Source organism: Lepisma saccharinum, chromosome 9 (assembly GCF_977018435.1).
Source record: "Lepisma saccharinum chromosome 9, izLepSacc3.1, whole genome shotgun sequence".
Classification (NCBI taxonomy): domain Eukaryota; kingdom Metazoa; phylum Arthropoda; class Insecta; order Zygentoma; family Lepismatidae; genus Lepisma; species Lepisma saccharinum.
In genome coordinates this window covers 42,231,344-42,251,841 of record NC_139237.1, presented here as the reverse complement: position 1 = coordinate 42,251,841, position 20,498 = coordinate 42,231,344, and the positions used below count along the sequence as shown (strand labels likewise).

The 20,498-nt window shown below is 38.1% G+C and overlaps 1 protein-coding gene and 1 non-coding gene across 31 annotated transcripts in view; one reads left to right on the top strand and one right to left on the bottom strand.

The window, feature by feature from the left end:
• Positions 1–20,498, top strand: part of LOC145992030 (uncharacterized) — a 360,413-nt gene that overhangs the window by 9,532 nt on the left and 330,383 nt on the right. For all 30 annotated transcript variants that reach the window (XR_014442121.1, XM_083128107.1, XM_083128091.1 and 27 more), the window contains exons 2-3: positions 4,589–4,750; positions 8,602–9,179. Coding sequence is in view for 29 of the 30 variants with exons in the window: in XM_083128107.1 (XP_082984233.1) it covers positions 4,589–4,750; positions 8,602–9,179 (740 nt within the window). In the remaining variant the exon portion in view is untranslated. The remainder of the gene's footprint in view (positions 1–4,588; positions 4,751–8,601; positions 9,180–20,498) is intronic.
• Positions 1,085–1,155, bottom strand: TRNAT-GGU (transfer RNA threonine (anticodon GGU)). The gene has a single exon. It is a non-coding gene; the product is annotated as a tRNA-Thr (tRNA).

The window sequence follows — 20,498 nt, the reverse complement described above, 5'->3', positions numbered from 1 at the left end:
AATTATCAAACATTGTATCGAGAATGCCAGGAAAGTTTTCCACGGGGTTTCATGATCATCGCTGGATACTGCTATAATGGCAAGCTAGCAATTCGCCATGTAGCTAATAATGTGGAGGTGAACTCCACGTACTATCAGGATGAGGTTTTAACACCCATTTATAATATAGATATCCCGGCACTGTATGGGGGGGGCCAAAAACCAGGTCTGGGTGCACCAAGATAAAGCATCCAGCCATACCTCCCGTTCGACTCGTCTGTTCTTACAGCGAATGGAGGTGGAAACTGGCATCCGTGCCATTCCTTACATCGACATTCCGGTCAAGGCGCCAGATGGGTCACCCATGGATTTGTGTGCATTTGGAATCGTAAAACGGGCCTTAGGAAAGAGACGTCCACGCACTCTCAATGGCCTCTGGAAGGCCTGTCAGGAGGAGTGGGAAAAGTTGGACATGATAACTCTTCGGAAAAGTCTGTTGCAATGGAAATTACTTTGTCGGGCTATAGCGCGAAATGCTGGTTTTCTAATTGAGCATGATCGTTGGTGGCGACATGGGTTTTCATGAACTTATCACCCTTCCAACATTGTCCTCAGAGATCCCGAACAACCTTCTGTAAAATGAACAAAACACACAAACCTATTTCAAGACCTTCAAAACAAATTTGAGAAGTTACAAAATCTTATACAACCTCAAGGCACCTGCGACTAGCATAAATTCAAACACTTTCTTGGTCAAGTGCCGTATTTCTCCTTCTGATGTCAGGTCAAGTGCCATATTTTGCCTTCTGATGTCGGGCTAAATGCTTTTGTTGTTATGCTAAATCTCGTGTATTTATGCAAAGAGTTTCAAACCTTGCCTAACCTCAAAAGCATTCTGCACTTACACCAGAAGAAGAAATAGGGTGCTTAACAAGAAGGTGTTAGAGTTTGGTGCAATGAGTCATGCCTGTGTTATGCACCAAACCATCGTTTTGCAGTAAATCTCGCACCTTGTGATGTCACATCAGGATTGCCAACCTTCAATCTCAGATAATTCCAATACTGCTCCAGGATACAAACATAACATACATAGACAAAAAAATGCAGGCTCAACCAGGACTCGAACCTAGGTCACTGGCATACCGTGCCATTGCTCTACCACTGAGCTACCGAGCCAGTATGACCTCACCTGATTTTTCGCTCTTACTGTTTTACCTGTGTTGAGCCTGCATTTTTCGCTGAAATATCTATAGTACATCACCTGTGAGTGCCTAATTTAATAAACATAATGTAATGTGTCAAGTTTTGTTCACATCTATTTGCCATTCTTCCGTCAAGTCATGACTTTCAGCCGCGGTGGCTCAGTCGGTAACGCGTCTGACTACCATGCTCAAGTCCCGGGTTCGATCCCCGGCCGGTTCAAATCCGGGAACTTTTCTAACGGTGAAAGCGGCCCCGGCGCTACCCAGCGTCGAATAACATGGGTACCTGGGGGAAACCCTGGGGGGTAAAGGCGGTCAGAGGCGTGATGCTGATCACATCACCCCCACTCACGACCGGATCAAGAAAGTGTGGGGCGTTACCCCCACACCCCCTATACGCCTTCATGGCGTGGTGCTATGCACAGGGGAACACTTTACCTTTTTTTTTTTTTAGTCATGACTTTCAAAACCAGTACGTTTCTATAACAATACTACAAAATCAAGGCATAACACACATAATCCACAAGGAGATGGTGATGATGAAAATGACATAGTATGAGGCGCATGTAAAAAAAAGGGCCAATATTTTTTTATGCTTTGTTGGCAACACTGATGAAGTTGAGTATGCACAGGAGCATGCCCTAGTATTCTTCTGTGCTTGCAACAGATATAGAATCGTCAGAGTGGGGTTGCATACGTGCGAGTAGCAGTAAGGTAAAATGGTTGCCGTAATACAAAATCCCACCAAATGTGAAGTGAGATCTGTCATACGATTTCTGAACGCCAAAGGACAGAATGCAGCTGACATCAACTGGGAATTGTGTGCCATTTATGGACCGACAGTGATAAGTGAAGGCAAGGTCAGGCAATGGTGCAGAGATTTTCGGGAAGGGCGTTCAAATGTCCATGACGATGAGCGTAGTGGAAGGTCTAGTGTTCAGATGGATGATCTGGTGGATGTGCTACGTAGATATTCCAGCAAAAAATGCTGGCTCGACCAGGACTCGAATGCGGGTCTCCTCATGTTGCTATTAATACCAATGAGAGGTGAAGCCAGGCTGACTTGGTAGCTCAGTAGTAGAGCAATGGCAAGGATTGCCAGAGACCCGGGTTCGAGTACTAGTGAAGCCTGTATCAAAATTACATAGTACTACTAATTTCCTTGACTGCAAAATTCTCGACAAGTATAAAAAGCAAGGACCACATGACATCCAGGTTATGCTTTTTGTGCATCAAAGTCTGAACTGTGGGTGTAAATTATGCACAAGCTCGCATCAGTGCAAGCCCTGTATGGTTCTAAATACATGCAGACTTTCTCACTACAAGAGTGCTTTGGCTGTTAGCAAAGGATAAAGGTCAGAATTATCATCTAGCCACAAGGAGTTACTCAGCCATTTGTACATGGATGATGGAATAATCCATCGAGTTGTACCGTCAGTTGGCTGATTGTTGTGATGGATGGAATGTCTGAACTTGAATGAACAACTTGAGAAAAAGATATAAGGCGGGAGGAACAATGGCTAATTTAAACAATGCTGTGCTCGAGTTTGGAAAACAAAAATATAGTCACTCAAAGGTAAAGGAAGATTGAACACAGTTGGTGATTGAACCTGGTTGTATACAGAATGATCCATAGTAAAAATAATGCTGCAATGAAATTGCTGGTATAATTGTAAGACATGTGAAAAAAAAATTGAAGGAAAGAATAATGTGTGGACCATTCTATCTCAGACTGATGTTTTTGAAATTTATGAATTCCCCTATGCATACTTTCAAGGATTGGTATATCAACCCCTCCCCCCCTACATTTATACAATTTTTTTTAAAATAAAAAAGACAGTGCTGGAAGTGTAAATTCCTAGCTTGGGTAATGTTCGTGTGGATTAACATGGAGACATTGCAGTAGGTGGGAGGATGCTTTTGCAAATTACCTAGGGGGTTGCTTTGAGCACTGGAAAATAGTATTTTCTCACTTACCAGTGTGTAAGGAAGAGAGAGAAAATACCTTCAGCCATTTTTATTTGTCTCCTTGTTAATTTTGCTCTCTGTACAAATATTTCAGCGAAGAGTTGGGCTGATAGGTTCTGTCTGTGCCAAATGTATATATACACATTTCCATGTGCTAAAAGCTTTTCATGTCAACCTGAAAACAGCAATGTGAGATAAAGAATTACTAATTTGAGAAGGAAGTTATGTACAAGGTCCACTGACCTTCTTGCCAACTACTTCAGAAAGTTTAATTATAAGGCCAAGTTTCGGTGAGGCAGTTGTAAATTCACGATATTGTTGGGTGAAAGATCACCAGAGAAACATTAATATGCGCAAGCTTCAGCAAGTGAATTGTATTTGTGCTCTTGCCTGATATTGTATTCATGTTTTTCTAATTGCTTGTTTTTATGTGATTAAAATAGAAATATGTGTGTGCATAGTACCTTTTATACGCACATGTCGAAACTACCTCAAGAAGATTAAAAATTCTGATCTCTTTCACATTCTATACTTTTATTTCAAAGCTCTGCATTTAATACATTTTGGTGTAAGACCAAGGAAATAAAGTCAGCTGGCGGTGTGAGTAACATTGTGTGGCCGCAACCCTTAGTGGCAATGTAGCACTGTGATGATGATGTGCCACATTTTTGCCATTTACGCTCTTTGTTTCAGCTGTAGTTGGCACCGTTGACTTCTGTGGAGTGGACAGTTGCTTGCACAAAGGTTTCTTTTCAGTTTTTGCTTAGTGTATGCAGTTAATGCACAGGAATGTATTACACAGTAGTAGAGCATATGTTCTTTGCAGATATGCATCGTTGAGTTCGACTCTGCCTGAACAACAGTAGTGGACATTTTCAACACTTTCTGTAATATGGACATGTTTATCACAGATCAAGCTATCTGTTTATATATGTATGTTCTAAATAGGATCCTTTGCCTTTGAGATATTATAATTTTTCACAGCCTTCTAGCGAAAGACTCACTCTATTTAGCTCAACTTCTTTGGTATGTATATTAAAAAATGAATCACATTGTCCTACCCATAATTATAAAGAGCTCCCTTTGTAATTTGGTTGAATGGAGCTATTTTTTTATTTCTGATGTACAATTAAGAGTAAATTGTTTTTGTTAGTGACTTATTGAAAATCTCACTGAAAGTACTAAAAAGTGCAATCGTCCTGAAAAACAACCCTGCATCGAGTATTGCATCTTGATTTTAGTATTAAATCTAACCGGTCTTCTTAAAAGGAATATAACTTATAGTAGTTTTAGGGTGTTTTAATGATTCCATAACAGCAGCAGTTTTCTCAGTGATCGTATGGTGTCATTGGATTTCCCAAAGTGTTGGACTTAATTTAATTTCCATGAATGTACAGTAGCTGATGAAGCTGCTATAGTTGTTTGTTTGTTTATTCCAGGTGTCCGAAGATGACACTCTTCCCAACTTCATCTGCTTTCCCTGTGCAGAGAAGCTCGACAGTTTCCAAGACTTCCGAGACACTTGCCACAAATCGGAGAGTTTCTTGATTAAATTATCTTCCATGAAAGATGTCTCCCTCAGTGGGACATCTAAAGCACAGGTGAGTGATTTGTGAAATTGTTTTTATAATAACGTCTGTTACACTTATCAGGGGCATGTTAAGTATCTCAGTGCTCAGCCAGCAACGTGATAAGCTCCGCTACTTGACAGCCAAATAAGTGTTGCTTGGCTAGCACTGCCAACTTGAACCTTGGTCACCACATATTTGAGCAACAGAATATATATAGTTTTTGTGTTTGTCTTGTGAGGCAAAGAGGAAAACTGTGAGAGTGACCGATAAGTGGCCAATGACGAAATATTTGTGATTAACGGCTTGCTATATAGCGTAATTACTGAAGAAGTTCAAGTAACAGAAGGTAATGTAATATTCCAGTTTTTGTAATTGTATTAAAACGAAAGTGTTGTTAATTCAAATATAGACCATAGTTGTGGAAAGTTGTGCAAGTGTGTGAAAATGAAAATTTCAACAGTTTTGTCAACTATTTCCGTAATTAACAGCTTACTCAAACACTGAAATCTTGTCCACTCGACGCAGCCACATTGATCACAGATTATTCAAAGGCACTAATATTTTTATCAATGTGAAGTGAGCACTCTATGTCAAGTAAATGATCTTGTCTGTTGAACGAGCGAAAATCTTGCTCAGTGAGCTTCATCCGGATACTCGATGTGCCCCAGCTTGCCACAGTATAAGATGATCATGTAATAGAGATCTGTTTGCTCAGAAAGCCGGTGTCAGACTTCATTTTTAACACCAGATGTCCTCTGTAGTAGATGCTAAGCGTAATGTTCTACGAAATCAAAGTTCGAACCCTAGTATAGTGCTGGTCCCCAAAGCAAACTCACTTTACTTCAAAGAAAGTTCCAAAAGATCAGTTTTTTCCCTAACAACCACATTTCAGGTCCACGTGGAGTGCAATAAATTGTCCCCTGAAACCTTTCCCACCAATAGCGTCCGTCCAAGAAATGACAGCTCTCGTCAAGTCCACATGGACTAAATGAGATGTTGCTAATTCAGTTTCTTTAGAGATTTCTAAACGCGATTTTGCGGTTCTCTATCTTTGCTAGGTTGTGTTATTGTGTTTTGCTATTTTTTTTTATGCAATATAAAGACCTTGGGAGTAAAACGTCACAGTGAATGAATGGATGTCTAAACACTGCAGATAAAAGTGACAACAACGCTTTGCTGAAAAACAGGTGGTGGCTCGAAACCAGATACTGGTCCGGTCGGCTTCCTCTGGGGTTCTGTCAAAGATGCCGAACTGGTAATACGTTCAAGACTAGCACTTTAAGACATTGATGTATCATTGTGTTTGTCCTGTCATCCTTTCATCAGATCATCCTTCATTAACCATAATACACTGCTCGCCATTAAAATTGCAACACCCAGAAGGAAATGAGATAGAAACACGAAATTTGGCAAATATGTAGTTCAAAATAAGATAAGAAAATGATTACAGTTAGAGCTCGGTGGTGTGACATGTGACACGTAGAACATGGTTCCATAACCCCAAGGAGCTAGTAGCGTGTACAGCCTCCACGGGCGGCAATAACTGCTGCAACATGGCGAGGCATGGACAGAATGAGTCTATCGATGTCTGCTTGCGGTATGGCATCCCAAGCGGCTTCCACACGGTGCCAGAGGTCTTCAACATTATGTGCCGGAAACTTGAGTTGGGCCAGCCGGCGACCCACCATGGACCAGACATGTTCAATTGGCGAAATATCCGGCGAACGTGCTGGCCAAGGAAGTAGGGGCACGTGGTTAGCTTCCATAAATGCGAGGACATTCCTTGTAACATGGGGGTGCGCGTTATCCTGTTGAAAAGTGGCATTATGCGGTGCATGGATTAATGGGACAGCAACAGGGGTGAGAACCTGTGTGATGTACTGTTGGCTGTTCAATGTCCCTTGAATGCGTACGAGACGCGAACGATGGCGATGGCACCCCATACCATGATACCCAATGGATGCCCTGTGTGATGATGCATGATGCAGGCGTCATGAAGCCTAGTGCCACGGTGCCGCCACACGCGTGTACGTCCATCATGATGTTGTATACAGAAGCGGGATTCATCAGAGAACACTACAGCATTCCACTCCGCCATCCATGCACGACGGTCTTGGCACCATCTCAGACGCAAACGCCTATGCTCTAGCGTCAGAGGAATCCGCAACAGTGGGCACCGGGAAAAAATTCCCTGGTTCGCCAAACGACGAAGCATGGTTTGTGGGGACACTGAACGTTGCAAACATCCCGTACTTCAGACGCAATCCTCGTTGACGTGGCCGTTCTGTCTGTAAGGGCCATGCGTATCAGACGTCTGTCCTCTCGTTCCGTCGTCCGACGTGTACGTTGTGAACCTCTACTTCGCTCTACAGTGCCTTCCTGGACCCACTGGTTCCATACACGGATCACTGTGGATGCATTCCATCCTACACGGGCACCGATCTCACGGTAGGATAATCCGCATTCACGGTATGCAACAATTCAGCCGCGATCGAACTGGGAAACCTGCTGGAATCGCTGCCGTATTCGACGACGTGGCATTGCTGACCGATTTTAACACACTACACTCATGACCATGCACTTTCACTGCTCTTCTGCACCTATCTGACCTGCTACAGGTACCACTTACCAGATGGCGTGGCAGGCACACGTGATGCATGACGGCCTTGAACACCTAATCATTTCCTTCTGCACCTCTCCTCTACACACTGTGCACATTTTGTGAGATTCCGATTACTCCTTCTGGGTGTTGCATTTTTAATGGCGAGCAGTTTAGAAGTAGCATCCCAAGCTTCAGACTTGCTTGTATTATGGAGGAGCCACTTAATTCTGTTACCAACAGAACAACCCCTGTTTGGTAACCATAACCTTCAGGTCAGAAAACCATACTGAAATCTGAAGTTATCTTTCTGCATATCTAACCAGTACTTGTAATACAAATCTAAGAGCACATTTGTATTTTTAAACACCACATTCCTAGTAATAAAGAAATCTGTTGATATTGAATAATCATGCACATGAGCTCAGAAAAATTGCATGAAGCATTTAATAGCAATGAATTACACCTACACAAAATAGCTGGCATATAAGGGAGATTTCAGACCAAAGTGACAGCATGGGTTTACACTAGAATCTACATGTGAAATGGTACTCTTCAGTCTACAAGCAAGCATTCCTGTTCATGCATAAGCAAAAGACCAAGCAGACCAGATGCATGCATGCCACTGAGAAAACCGGCCAGTCTGACACTTGAAGCTTGTTGTGTCACTTCGGTTCGAGAGGTTGCGTTTATTAGTGAGGGTTTGTGTATTGCTTCGGTCTGAAAACTTCCGAAGGTATAAGGAAATATTTCTAAATGTTTTAGTGAAAATGTTATTTCATATTAATTAATACAGCTTTTATTTATTTTTTTGTTCACCTCAAAAACCTAGAATTATACTTGAATTTTATCATGGTTATGAATACATGGTTAGTTCGGAAACATATTCACCAAGAAGCTGTTGCAGTTGAATCTTATAGGGGTGCCACTTCTAACCATGCAAGACCCGAACATTTGATCATTGAGTAACACCATAACCATATTCCCCTGAGGGTCAATCCATGCCAATTGGTAAAAAAACATAAAAACAATATATTTGGTTGCTTCACCATTTTTAAAAATATTCACACCATGATGATACTTACCATATACTGTGCACCAGAAATAATATGATTTTTGTCTTGTAAAAAATTCAAAACAAATCTACATCTTCAATTTTTTGCAAACATTGTCAGAATCTGTGTAGGATTTCCTTGTGTAGTCCTGAGGTCTTGCTGAATTGTAATGAATTTGTGTTCATATTGGTTCCTTTATAATTGCATTATTCTCTTTTGCTTTCCAGAATGCACAAAGCGGCAGATCTCGAAAAAGTACAAATACTCACGACTTTCCACCAGAACCACAACAAGTGTTTGTGAAGGTAGAAAACCAGGATCCAAGATTTGATGATCTTCTGTCAAATTCCGAAATTCCATCCAGTTCCTTAAACACAGTGCAAGAAGGTACCTTTCCTGGTGGTAGTGCATATGAAACCCCGCTTGGCCTTGAAATTCGCAGGGTCAGACAGAAAGAGCCAGTCTTTTCCCAGGGTGGGGGAGGTGGACCTGTGGTGAAGACGGAGGTGAATATGACTGAAAGTTATCCTGAACAAGCAGGCTGTGATATGGATAGTGCATTCCCATTGGCTGGAAATGAAGACGATACCTCTGCAGCTAACGATGACTTTCCGGACAGTGATATGTATGGAGGTAGTGCCAATGTGTCAAATGTACAGGGTGAGGATGATGAAGAGGACATAATCCTCCTCTCTGATGACTCAGATACTGAAAGTGCAAGCAAAGTGCCAAAGAGAGCCAAAACTAGTTTTGGAGAATCCGGTTCAAGAAGTAGAGGGAGCATGCCTGGAACGTCACAGGAAAGGTAGGTTGAGATTTTCCTTTCAAAGGTTTGCATGACAGACTGGTAAGGGTTATTTAATTGGATGATTCTTTTCTCCTCTCCCTCCCTGTTAATCCTTCACTCTGTAACTTACATCAGAAATCATAACAGACTTAAAACATTCTGGTTGCTCTGAAACTGTTTGGAAATGATCATTTCTTTTTTAAGGTGTTATGATATCCCATAAGTAATATATAAATTTGCACAGATTGCAGGGGTAGAAAATGGTCCGTACAGTCTGTAAAAGTCTATTTTTCATCTTGGTCAGTATTTTTTTATACAATTCATTGCATAAACACACACAAACTCTTTTATACAATTACATAATAATTCTGTGTCTTCAAAAAATTACTATATTTGCCTATCGATTTCAGATTAGTTAAAAAAAAAGGCTGCTGACAGTTTTATTGAATTTTTTTGTGGCAGATGTATAATGGCTTCTAACTGAAAACCAAACCATATGACAAAGGCTGCTGATGAAAATAACAGTATTTCATTCAAAAACAGTACCATAAAAAAAAAAAGGCACTAAAATTGGTGTCGAGCTTTCAGCTCATCTGTGACTGCAATTTGTGATTGCAGATAATATGCAACATACAATAGTTAACATGGTACAAATAAAACTAGAAGGAATAAGAATGTAAATACTAGGGGCACATATTTTTGGTAATTAAAAAAGCAAAATTTCGGTACAAAAACAGAGTCGATTTCGGGTTCAAAAGCGGTAAATAAAATGAAATTTCGGTGTTATAGCGGTGAATAATCACATGAAAAGTGCTATATAAAATGACATTTTGGTTTTAAAATTGTGAATATAATCCTAAGTTTGATTTAAAAACTGCACTTATTACACAAAGTAAACTTATCCCTTCTAATAGCACATTTATGAAGTTACCAGAGTATTAAGTTTATTCCTGTGTAAAGGGGTTTATTTTTGCTTCTCAAATATTTACAGCAGAATTAATCAATTTTCCGTGAATTGCATAACTCACAGGATACTTCAAAGTGTCGCGTCTGTATATAAATGGTAAATTTCGTGTTTAAGAGTTAATTTCGCTTTTTGCAGTTCATTTCGCATTATTTCGTGACAAAACATGGTCACAAAATGCATCTCACACCTTTCAAAAACATGAAAAATTAACACTACAATGTGTTTTTTCACATTTCGTTTTTTCGTCAAAAACGAAATATGCATGCCCCTAGTAAATACCAATGGAAGATTAATTGATTTGGTTTATTTTACTTCGGTTTTTTGCCACTTTTGGCTCTTCACGTAGCTAGGGATGAGTGATGGTATGATGAAATCGAAAGGGGCATCCATGGAGAACATCCATGCCCAGGATTTAAAACCTGGACCTCTGGCATCATAGTGTGCAACAATGGAAGAAGACAACAAGAAATATGCATGCAGAAACAGTGCAAAAAAAACTTATGATAAATGAATGAGTTTGTGAATAACTTTTTTATCCCAGAAAAAAATATAACAGACGACACATTTCATGATAGAGACTTAAATGGAAACCTTAAACTTTTTTTATCTTGAAATGTTTAAAATGTATTGAAATACAAAAGGAGACACTTCCATTATTTTCTCACTCAGTCTCCATGGTATGCAACACAAGTGTTCCTGAACTTTGAAACTGCATGAATACCTCTAGAAAAAGAAAAGTATTTTGGCTGTGAGCATAGCCACCAGAGTTCGCCATGTTGGGCCCAATCCATTTTAAAACCCAGTGGTTTTTTTTCATTAACTTTGGTATTTCAATTATTTCTGAAATGATGGAATGTCATAGAGGTATACTAATGAAGATTGCATTTAGATTCTTAGAATGCGAGCCCGACTGTCATTATAACTCGAGATTAATTTTGCTATCTAAAATGCACAACACTTATAATATTGAAATGAAGAGCTCAGTACACCAATACACACTTTTAATCTTTATTAAGAAATTACATAGGCCTATATTAAGCTGTAGATTCTGCAGGTACTTTAGACAAAAGATTCCAATATGTATATTGAACAGCAAGGTATTTATGTTTGCTCAAAATTGAATGCATTCATTACTGCAGTTTGTATACCAAATAGCATAGAATTACATGATTAATACATTATTACAATAACACAACTATTACATTCTACGTAATAGCGTATTTCTTGAAAAAGACTAAAACAGGGTGGCGAAGACCTGGAAAACCAGGAAAGTGTCAGGGAATTTCGTCTTCATTGACTTTTTTCTTTTTAATTAATTTATTTATTTAAATAGGCTATATTGTTATGGAACTCTGCACGGGAACAGGAAATCTCGTAGAAAAAGAGAGAGAGAGAGAGAGCTAGCTTCTCGGCGGAAATTTTAAATTCGAACACTCTTTGGAGTGTTATGTTTAGGAATGTGCAGTGATGTCTGGACACATTTTTTGCCCATTCGAAATATCGAAATAATGCGAATTTGGCATGAAATGCGAATTGTTGGCATTTTTAGCGATTTTTTTTAAAGAAATGTCCTAAAACAATGAAAAATCCCATGAAATCCAACATTCTTGTCTTTTGTAGGCCATGTTTGTGTACATAGAACATGCAAGTTTTCCAATATTTTACTCAAGAGTAAACTATAGAGTTATACGTACATGGAATAATTCCGACAGCCACATTAAATCAGGAATTTCCCACGATTTTTTCAACTTCTATCAAAACCATTTGCATCACAGAGCAAAATGACAGGGTTCTAACAGGAGATCGAGTGCGTATCTACCATCACATGGGAGCCACATCTTCGTGTTTGACGCATGAGATATGTTTTGAATTACCAAGCTAAGTGCGCACCTTCAGCATTTGCCGAGCGCGTAATAATGGAGCTCAGTTGTTAGGGCGTTTGACTACTATGCAAGAGACCCAGGGTCGATCCCCTGCGGGGGAGAACCGGTATGTTTTCCACCTATTCAAACTACTCTGGCACCCACCCAGCATCATATGAAGCTGGTACCTTGAGGAAACTTTGAGGGATAAAGGTAGCCAGGAGTGTGGTGCTGATCACATCACCCCTACCTTCAGCCGTGATCAAGAAAGTGTGGGGCCCTAACTCCACACCCCTACCATACACCTTCATGGAAAAGTGCAGAGGAGCACTTTACTTTTACTTCCTCAAAAATCTGTTCCAACATATCAAACTGTCACGAAAATACGTAGACCATGTGATCTACAATTTAAAATAATATTTTAAAAGCACAATGGAGTATTAAGTTTCAGTATATTTGGCAGATAAATGTTCAAAAACAAAAACGCGAATTTTGGGAAACGTGACACTAACAAGTCAAGAAAAGATAATACCAATTTTTGGTGCCATAATATATCGGTATCTGTCACATGAGATTGATTGATTTTAATTTTTTGGGTGCGTCGCCACTTATGGTCATTATGCACCCTTCAGTATATACGGGGAAAATTCCATTATCTAAAAATCCTTACCGTAAAATTAAAAAAGGAGTATGGAAAATAACTTTCCCAAAATAAATTTCAAGATATTAAACTCTCACGAAGAGGCGTAAGCCATGTGACTTGCAATTTGAAACAGTAGTTTAAAAACACCATGAAGGTATAATTTCAGATATTTGCCAGAAAATGCGCTAAAATGAATATGTGAATTTTGGGAAAAATAACACCGGATAGTAAAAAAATTTAAAAAATAAGAAAATACATCATTTTTTTAAAAAAAATATCAAGGTCCCTACCGATTAGGCATAAATAAAACAAGAATATCGATTGTAATTTATTGCATTAGTAACAGTGACTCCTAACCTAATTTTCGACATAATCACCACCGTTGTTCTGGCATTTGTCGTATCATGGCACTAAATTTTGTATGCCCATGGCATATGTGTCTGACAGCAAAGACTGGAACTATCTCTACCGCAGTGTAGCTGTCAAATCCTTGCTCTGCCAGAGACCTCTTCAGTTAAACAAAGAGATGAATGTCTGTACATTCAAGGCCAGGCCTGTACAGGGAGTGGTCCAAGATCTCTCACCTGAAGTGATGCAAAGGGCCCGTGTGTACTCAGTTGTATGGGGTTGTGCACATTCGATTGGCCTTCCGTGAATTGTCTGCACCATCGTCTGACCATTCTATCACTCACGAAGTTCAGTCTGCACACCTCACACGGTTGCTGGTAGCTCTGTGTCAAATTCTGAGCGTGCAATGTAGGCTACATCGCAGTCGGTGGGAGACTGTATGAGAGCTGCAATCTTCAACCTAGAACTGTCCTAAAACGGCTGCATTGCAACTGTACCACATTACAGCTACATGCCACTTCTTCCTGCCTGCATGTGTGTGTGTCGCTCTCCAACCACTAGTGCTCTGTATAGACACCATTGGAGCTTTTTTCAGGATGCCCCTCGTATATGAACTTTCAGAAGCTTTTATTATTAGTGTGTTCCTGTTTTAATGTGTGGTTAGCTATATCAGGTACCTATACAATCCAATTCTATAAATTCCTTGCGTTAAATTTCTAATACCTACATACCCTTTTCGTCAGCATTAATGGTATAACTGCATGTTGTCAGTTTCACAGTACTTCACTTGGATCTGAAGCAGAAATCCCATTGATAATGTAAGGAAATATGACACTTTATTTTGTTCGATTCAATTGTTTCACTTCACCTGATATCCACTGATACACCACCTGCTTCACCTCTTCATTGGACGTGAAATACTTGCCTTCCAACACTTTTTAGTGCAGTGAAAAGATGTGAAAATCACTGGGCGTTAGATTTGGCGAATACAGTAGATGTGAAAGACACTCAAAAAGACATATCTAGGATAGTTGCAACTAGGGTCAAGCATCGTTGCAAGAAAAGATCTGTACTCCAAAGTCCATATTGTTGGACCTGATTGCAGGATGCAGGTAGTTCTTGAGGTCTTCATGTATATGTAGTGCTCTAAAATGACACCTTATCCACCCCAGAAGAGTGTCAGCATAACCTCACCAGCCGATGGCTGTATATGGAGTTTTTTTTACGGGTTTGGTGAGGAGTTCCGGTGCCATTCGTTGGTTGCTTTCATGGCTTCCGTTTTGTGGTTGTGAACCCACCAACTCTTCCTAGGAAGCATGGCATTCATCTGCAAATCTCAGCACAAGTTCCACAATTCTGCTGTCATCTGGCATGGCCAATTTATGGAACTGTAGGACAATATCGATGCTGATCCAAGGATCATATCCATACATGCAGCTATTTCATCCACTTTTACACCCCAATTTTCCTTCACCGTGGTTTCAACTGGTGCCACTACTTGATATGCCTAATCTAGAAATAATGCCATTTAGAAACTTCCTAGTGCATTCATATTGTGATGTATGACAGACATACATCACAGTACCTGACTTTCATTATTTTATGAATTTTGAGGGGTTAATTCTCTTCTCTACCCAAGAAATGTATAATGGAGTGTTGTTCCTCCTTGGTGAATGCTGCAAGTGGAGCTGCCATCCTTCGTTCAGAGTCATGCTGCCACCTGTCAGCCACTCTTCAAACCATGGATATCACTGTTGCCAACTTACAGAACAATGAAGTACTGTTTGAAAGTTCTAACACACTTTTTAGGTTTTCATTAGACTCTCTCTTGTACCTTGTAGTAATTATATTGTTTTCTCATAATTATTATTTTTAAAAGGGACTTTTTGGATTTATTCAACAATAATGAAACATGTTTTAACCTTTAGAACCCAGACTGTTTGAAATTTCGACCACCACATGTATACCCCTTGAGGACGGATGGTCGTTATTTCGACCAGCAGCGCTTGGCAACAATTAATGTGCCATTTCTTGAAAACACATAATATTTTAGTTCTGTCTTTTTTATCTTAGTGTACACATGAAGGAATGACATAATTGAATTACAAAACAATATATCCATTGCTACTACTATTAACAAATCCTTTGTTTCTGCTGTGTAATTATGGGATAGATTTATAAAAGTGCTGTTATGTCTAAACTACTGCATCTTTTTGAAAAATTTTAATTCTACAAGTAAGAATGAGTAAAAAGCAACTTCCCAACAAATAAGGATTTAGGGGGATGCTGAGGCAAAGGCCTGATTGTCGAAATTTGGCCCACCCCGGCCACGTGTAAGCACACGGCAGCAGTTATCGTGCCATTTCTGGAACTCTATACACTATATTTCAGTTCTGTTTTTTTTTGTTCATTACTTTAGTTTACATCTAAAGTTATATACTTGAATTACAGAACCATACATCAATTGTTATTATTATTAACAAGTGTTGTTTGAAAAAGCCTTTTTTACCCCCCTTTCGTTGCTATGGGATAATTTGTAGATAAGGGGCTGTGACTTCTCAACCACAGTATCTTTTTGAACCATTTAAATTCTAAATGTAAGAATGAGTAAAAAAGCAACATTTTAAATAACATCCGACAATTAAGGGGGAAGCAGGGGCAAAGGTCCAACGGATGTGCATTAAATATCCTCAAAGAGTGGTCTTTTGTAGTGATTCCATCCAAATTTGGTCCATCCAACATCCATAGGGCCGATGCTAGAAGCGAAATTCCGAACATTGTCCCGAAGCTGGCAACACTGCCACTTTGTTTTATTTTTTTACTCAAGAAGTATCAGTCTGATTTCAACGAAACTATGCACGGTTGTAGGAATTTACTACCGCTACATACTACATTTTTTCATTCACTTCGGTCTACTGAGAGGCTCACAGGGGCTACAAATGTCATTAAAAAAATTAAACTTTCTTGTTCTTCCATGAAACTACAGGTGCGCAAGAGGTCCGGCCTCTAAAGATTAATCTTCATGAAAACAATTGTTTTGTGTTCAATTAAAAAAAAAAAAGCCAAGGGTATATTTTTAAAGGATATCCCAATTTTTCTTTTAAAATGGTAATGTATCGGTTGTAAATTGGTCTGTAATTAGTCAGTATTTAGTCAGTAAAATGAGTAATTTGGACCGTTGGACTAGTTTCCACTTCGGATGTTGATGTCCTACAAGTATAAAATTTCATGGCATGATAGGCTTTAAAAAATAATTGTTCATGGACTGTTACTTTTTATATTTTTCTTATTTACTCTCTTCTTTCTGCCACTTTTGGCTAATCATGGTGATGAGAATGAAGGGTGATTAGATGCATGGCTGAATGCAGAGGCGGCAGATTTCTTTCACATGGGTCTTGTAAACCTTGTTTGCCGATATAAGTGTGTCAACAGAAACGGTGCTTATGTAGAAAAATAGCATAGAGTTGTCTCTTTCAGTTGTATATAATAAAAACTCTCACAATGTTCTGGTGTTTCTTTTATATCCAAACTGAAATTACTCTCTGAATGACCCTCGTAAAATCCATAGACTCCATTCTTCTGTATAGTTTGTGTATGTAACAAACGCAACATCCTATTCAAATAATTACAGGGACTGAGGGAGAAACACCAACACAAAAAATACAATAATTAAGAACATGTAATTGACATTTAGTTCCTTGCAAGTTCACAACACACTGGTTGCGGAACACTGATCTACAGCTTTGACAACTCATTTGTACCAACAATGAACATCACAGAAATTAATATAGTCATGCATCCAGTATCTTATTTTTTCACAAATATGTGAATATAAGTACTGTAATCTTAATAAGGGAAAGTTTTCTAAAGAAGAAATGTACATTTTCATACCATATTTTGTCAAGATATTCAAAATTTGGTGCCAAATATGTGAAATAAAGGAATTGAACATGAAATTTAAAGCAAAGTTGCACTAGCTTTGTATGCAAAATTATTAAGATACTACGTATTATTTTTTTTTTCTGTTACAAAGATATATAATGTTGCCTCAGTCTTTACTAGTCCTTTGTGGGGGTTACTATTGGAAGCAATAGAAATTTGTGTAAATACTGCACGTTCGTTTTGACTCCTGGCCAAGATAGAGCATCACTGCAGAACGGCGTAGCATGGTGGGATGCTGGCATTCAACCTGTGACGTCCCACTTATTTTTACGCACATATCTTTAGCATGCAGAAAATTGTATTTATATTGCATAGCGAGTACTAACTTGTGTTATAAGAGTTGTTCAAAGTGATGGCCAACTGCATTCACACATTCCTGGCATATTTTGATCAAATTTTGATTGGCACACAAAAGCTCCTGTTCTGCAATTTTTGTAAGATTTGTTCTTTTGTTGTCTCTCAGTTCATCTATAGTGTGCAGATTGTTTCTATAGACTATTTTAGGTGTCCCCACAAATAATAATTTGCCTAATTGTCTCGACATGATTCGGTCTTCACTTAACATAAAAATTCTTTGTTTTAACGTGAATTTTTCGGCTGGCATATCAGTGGTCTGACAATCTTATTAAACACCCACTGGGATTACACAGAAAGAAACTAGCACTGATGTGATCTATGAGACTAGACAAACGAGCACACACACACACACACACTTAAATTAAACAGAAAAATTACACCTCCACGCTAAAACGAACAGAACTGGACTGATATGCGAGCATCAATTTCGCTTGCAACGCGAACTACAGACAGCTTGTGCACTCTCCCAGTGCCTAAACATACAATTTTTACATGTCAGTGTGATGGTGTTTTCTTTCACAGAATAGTCAAGAATAACAACATTAATTGTGCTGACAACTTGCGTATAGTGCTTAATCCGTAAGGGCGCCCACATGGGTAAAACTTTCATTCCAATTTTTTCTCAACTTTACCTTTGCGCAATGAAATAAAAATGTTCAAACTTAATAAAATTAGGTTAATCAATGAAGATATTATTATTAGATGCTTTGAAACAATTAAAATTCAGACTTAAGAAGCAATTTTGTTATGGGTATTTCTTTTACCCAGCATGCATCCTGCCAGGTTAAGAATGGCAAGAAAACAACTTGCAAAACGGAACAAATATGTCAATCAAAATTTCATCAAAATATTCCGGGTATATCTGAATGCAGTTGGCCATCACTTTGAACAACTATTAAAACATGGGTTAGTACTCGCTATGTAATATAAGTACAATTTTCTGCATGTTAAAGATGTGTGCATAAAAATAAGCATACATCATGGGTCGAAAATGCTGGGATCCATGCCCTGCCTTGCCATTCTGCAGTCACGCTCTATCTTGGCCAGGAGCCAAAACAAACACACTGTACTATGAGTGCCAGAATGTTTTATACTTTTTAATGTTTATTTCTAATTTGACTGCTGTTGTACTTAACTGCATGCAGCATTTATTGTTGATTAGATGGACTCCACCAAGTGAAAAATAATCCCTGAAATCTGATCTCTCATGCAAACCTTTAAACTATCTTTGTTTTGTTATGTTGTTTACAAATGCAGTGAAATTTGGATTATTAGTTATTCATGTATTACATCTTGTTTTCTTTGTTAGGTTGTATCAGAACTTTCAAAATTGTCTTATTACATGTGCCCTAGAGATTGGGAAGGATCTAATGAGACATTTGTACATTTTCTTTCATTGCCAGTAAAGTAATTTTTGCAGAAAAGGAATATCATACACTGTGGAAGATTTTGTCCAGGGTTCGAAATCCATGATTGTCAGTTTTAGAATTTTTGTTTGAATGTTATTCCAATCAGGTAACTTGTGAGAATGTTTGACATCTATGCAGTACATATCATAGGTCATTTCGAAATGTGATTGTTGGATGGATGTAAATTACTTTATGAAATGCATTGGCATGTGTTTCTGGGCTTGTTGAATTGTTATATGGAAGTATATTGAAGATGTGTAGAAACCAATGCAAAGAAATTATTTCTTCATAAATTGTGTTATTGTTTGTCTACAAGGAAGGAAGAAATATTAAATCAGTTCATGTGTATTTGTATTTTGGTGATGCTTTTTAGTATTATTTTTTAACATGGCATTATCAAGTTTCATTATTGAAGTATAATGTTGTGAATAGGTTTAATTTTTTACATCTAATCTTAATGCAAGCAACATCAAATTGAGAAGGCCTAGTTTTGAAGAAAAAAAACTTTTGGGAATAGTTTGAGATCAAATATAAAAATTATAATTGTGTACGGTTCATAAAGGATTCACAGTCAACAGTCTTATTTGACTACATTTTCACAAGCTGTATTTAGCAGCGACGAGGCAGATTGCCTTCACTTTTAAGTTGTACAGCTGATTGAATCACTAGCTTATTAGTTGATATATGACTCAGGGATGTTGGTTTCTTTATATTGTTTTGATTTGTTTCAGTTTCAACACCTCAAGATTTTTTAATGGAACATAATTGGAATTTCACTGCATTTGTGAATGTTGTTAGATGTTTTTGTACTTGATATTTCTATTGCATATTTTTGTGTCTTGTAGTTGCTTCTGTATAATCTGTATCTGTACTTATTTCTAAATTGTATTATACAAGTTATTGAAATTATTTGAATTATTGAAAATTATTTTAAAGTTTATGGATATTCAAATTGACAGAGAATGGAAATGTTTAAACCTATGTAAGATGCATTTGAAGTACACTAGTTTGCATTTTACAAAAGGTTTTGCGAAATTAAGAATTTTTTAAAAAATACTGTTATTTTCTTTGCTGCTGAATTAGGAAATGACCTAACAGTTTTTTTTTGTCATATATTTTGCACAAATATAAATATATTAGAAAATTGTCGCACAGAACTTATGATTTTTTTTTGTTATATTTTCAAACTGTAGCCTTGAGAACTGGATAAAAAAGTTTCTTTAGGGCAAGTGGATACCATATACGTGCAATAAATGCAACAGGCACTCTGTTACTAGTGTATGTTTTGTGAGTGAGGAATTTTCTCTAAACGCTTGTTGAATATAAATTATGTAGGCATGGAAATCAATTTTTATATCTGCCTGGTTTTCACTGTGAAGTTTTCTCTTCCTCTATATATGTATGAAGGATGATTTTTTTTATTTGATCATTATCTATGTATTCAGATACAGGTTATACATAAGCAAATACAAAAAGAAATGTATCATTGAATGTCTTGTGCCTGTAATCCAGGCCTGCAAGGTAAGTTTATTGTAGTATTTGTTATTGTATTATGAACTGTAGCCACTAGACTATGGGGGGAGGCTTATGAGGATTTCACTCTTTGTGGATTGAGTGAGCTAGAAACACTTAAGGAAACCCAAATATTCTGATAGGAAACTTCCAATGATTTAGGATTTCTGTCGCAAGAAATATAGGAAACTTCCAATGATTTAGGATTTCTGTCACAAGAAATGTTGCTATGCAGCAAAAGTTGAGATTATCTTGAGGTTCTTGAAAGGAATAAGAAAGTACTATATTTGTACGTGT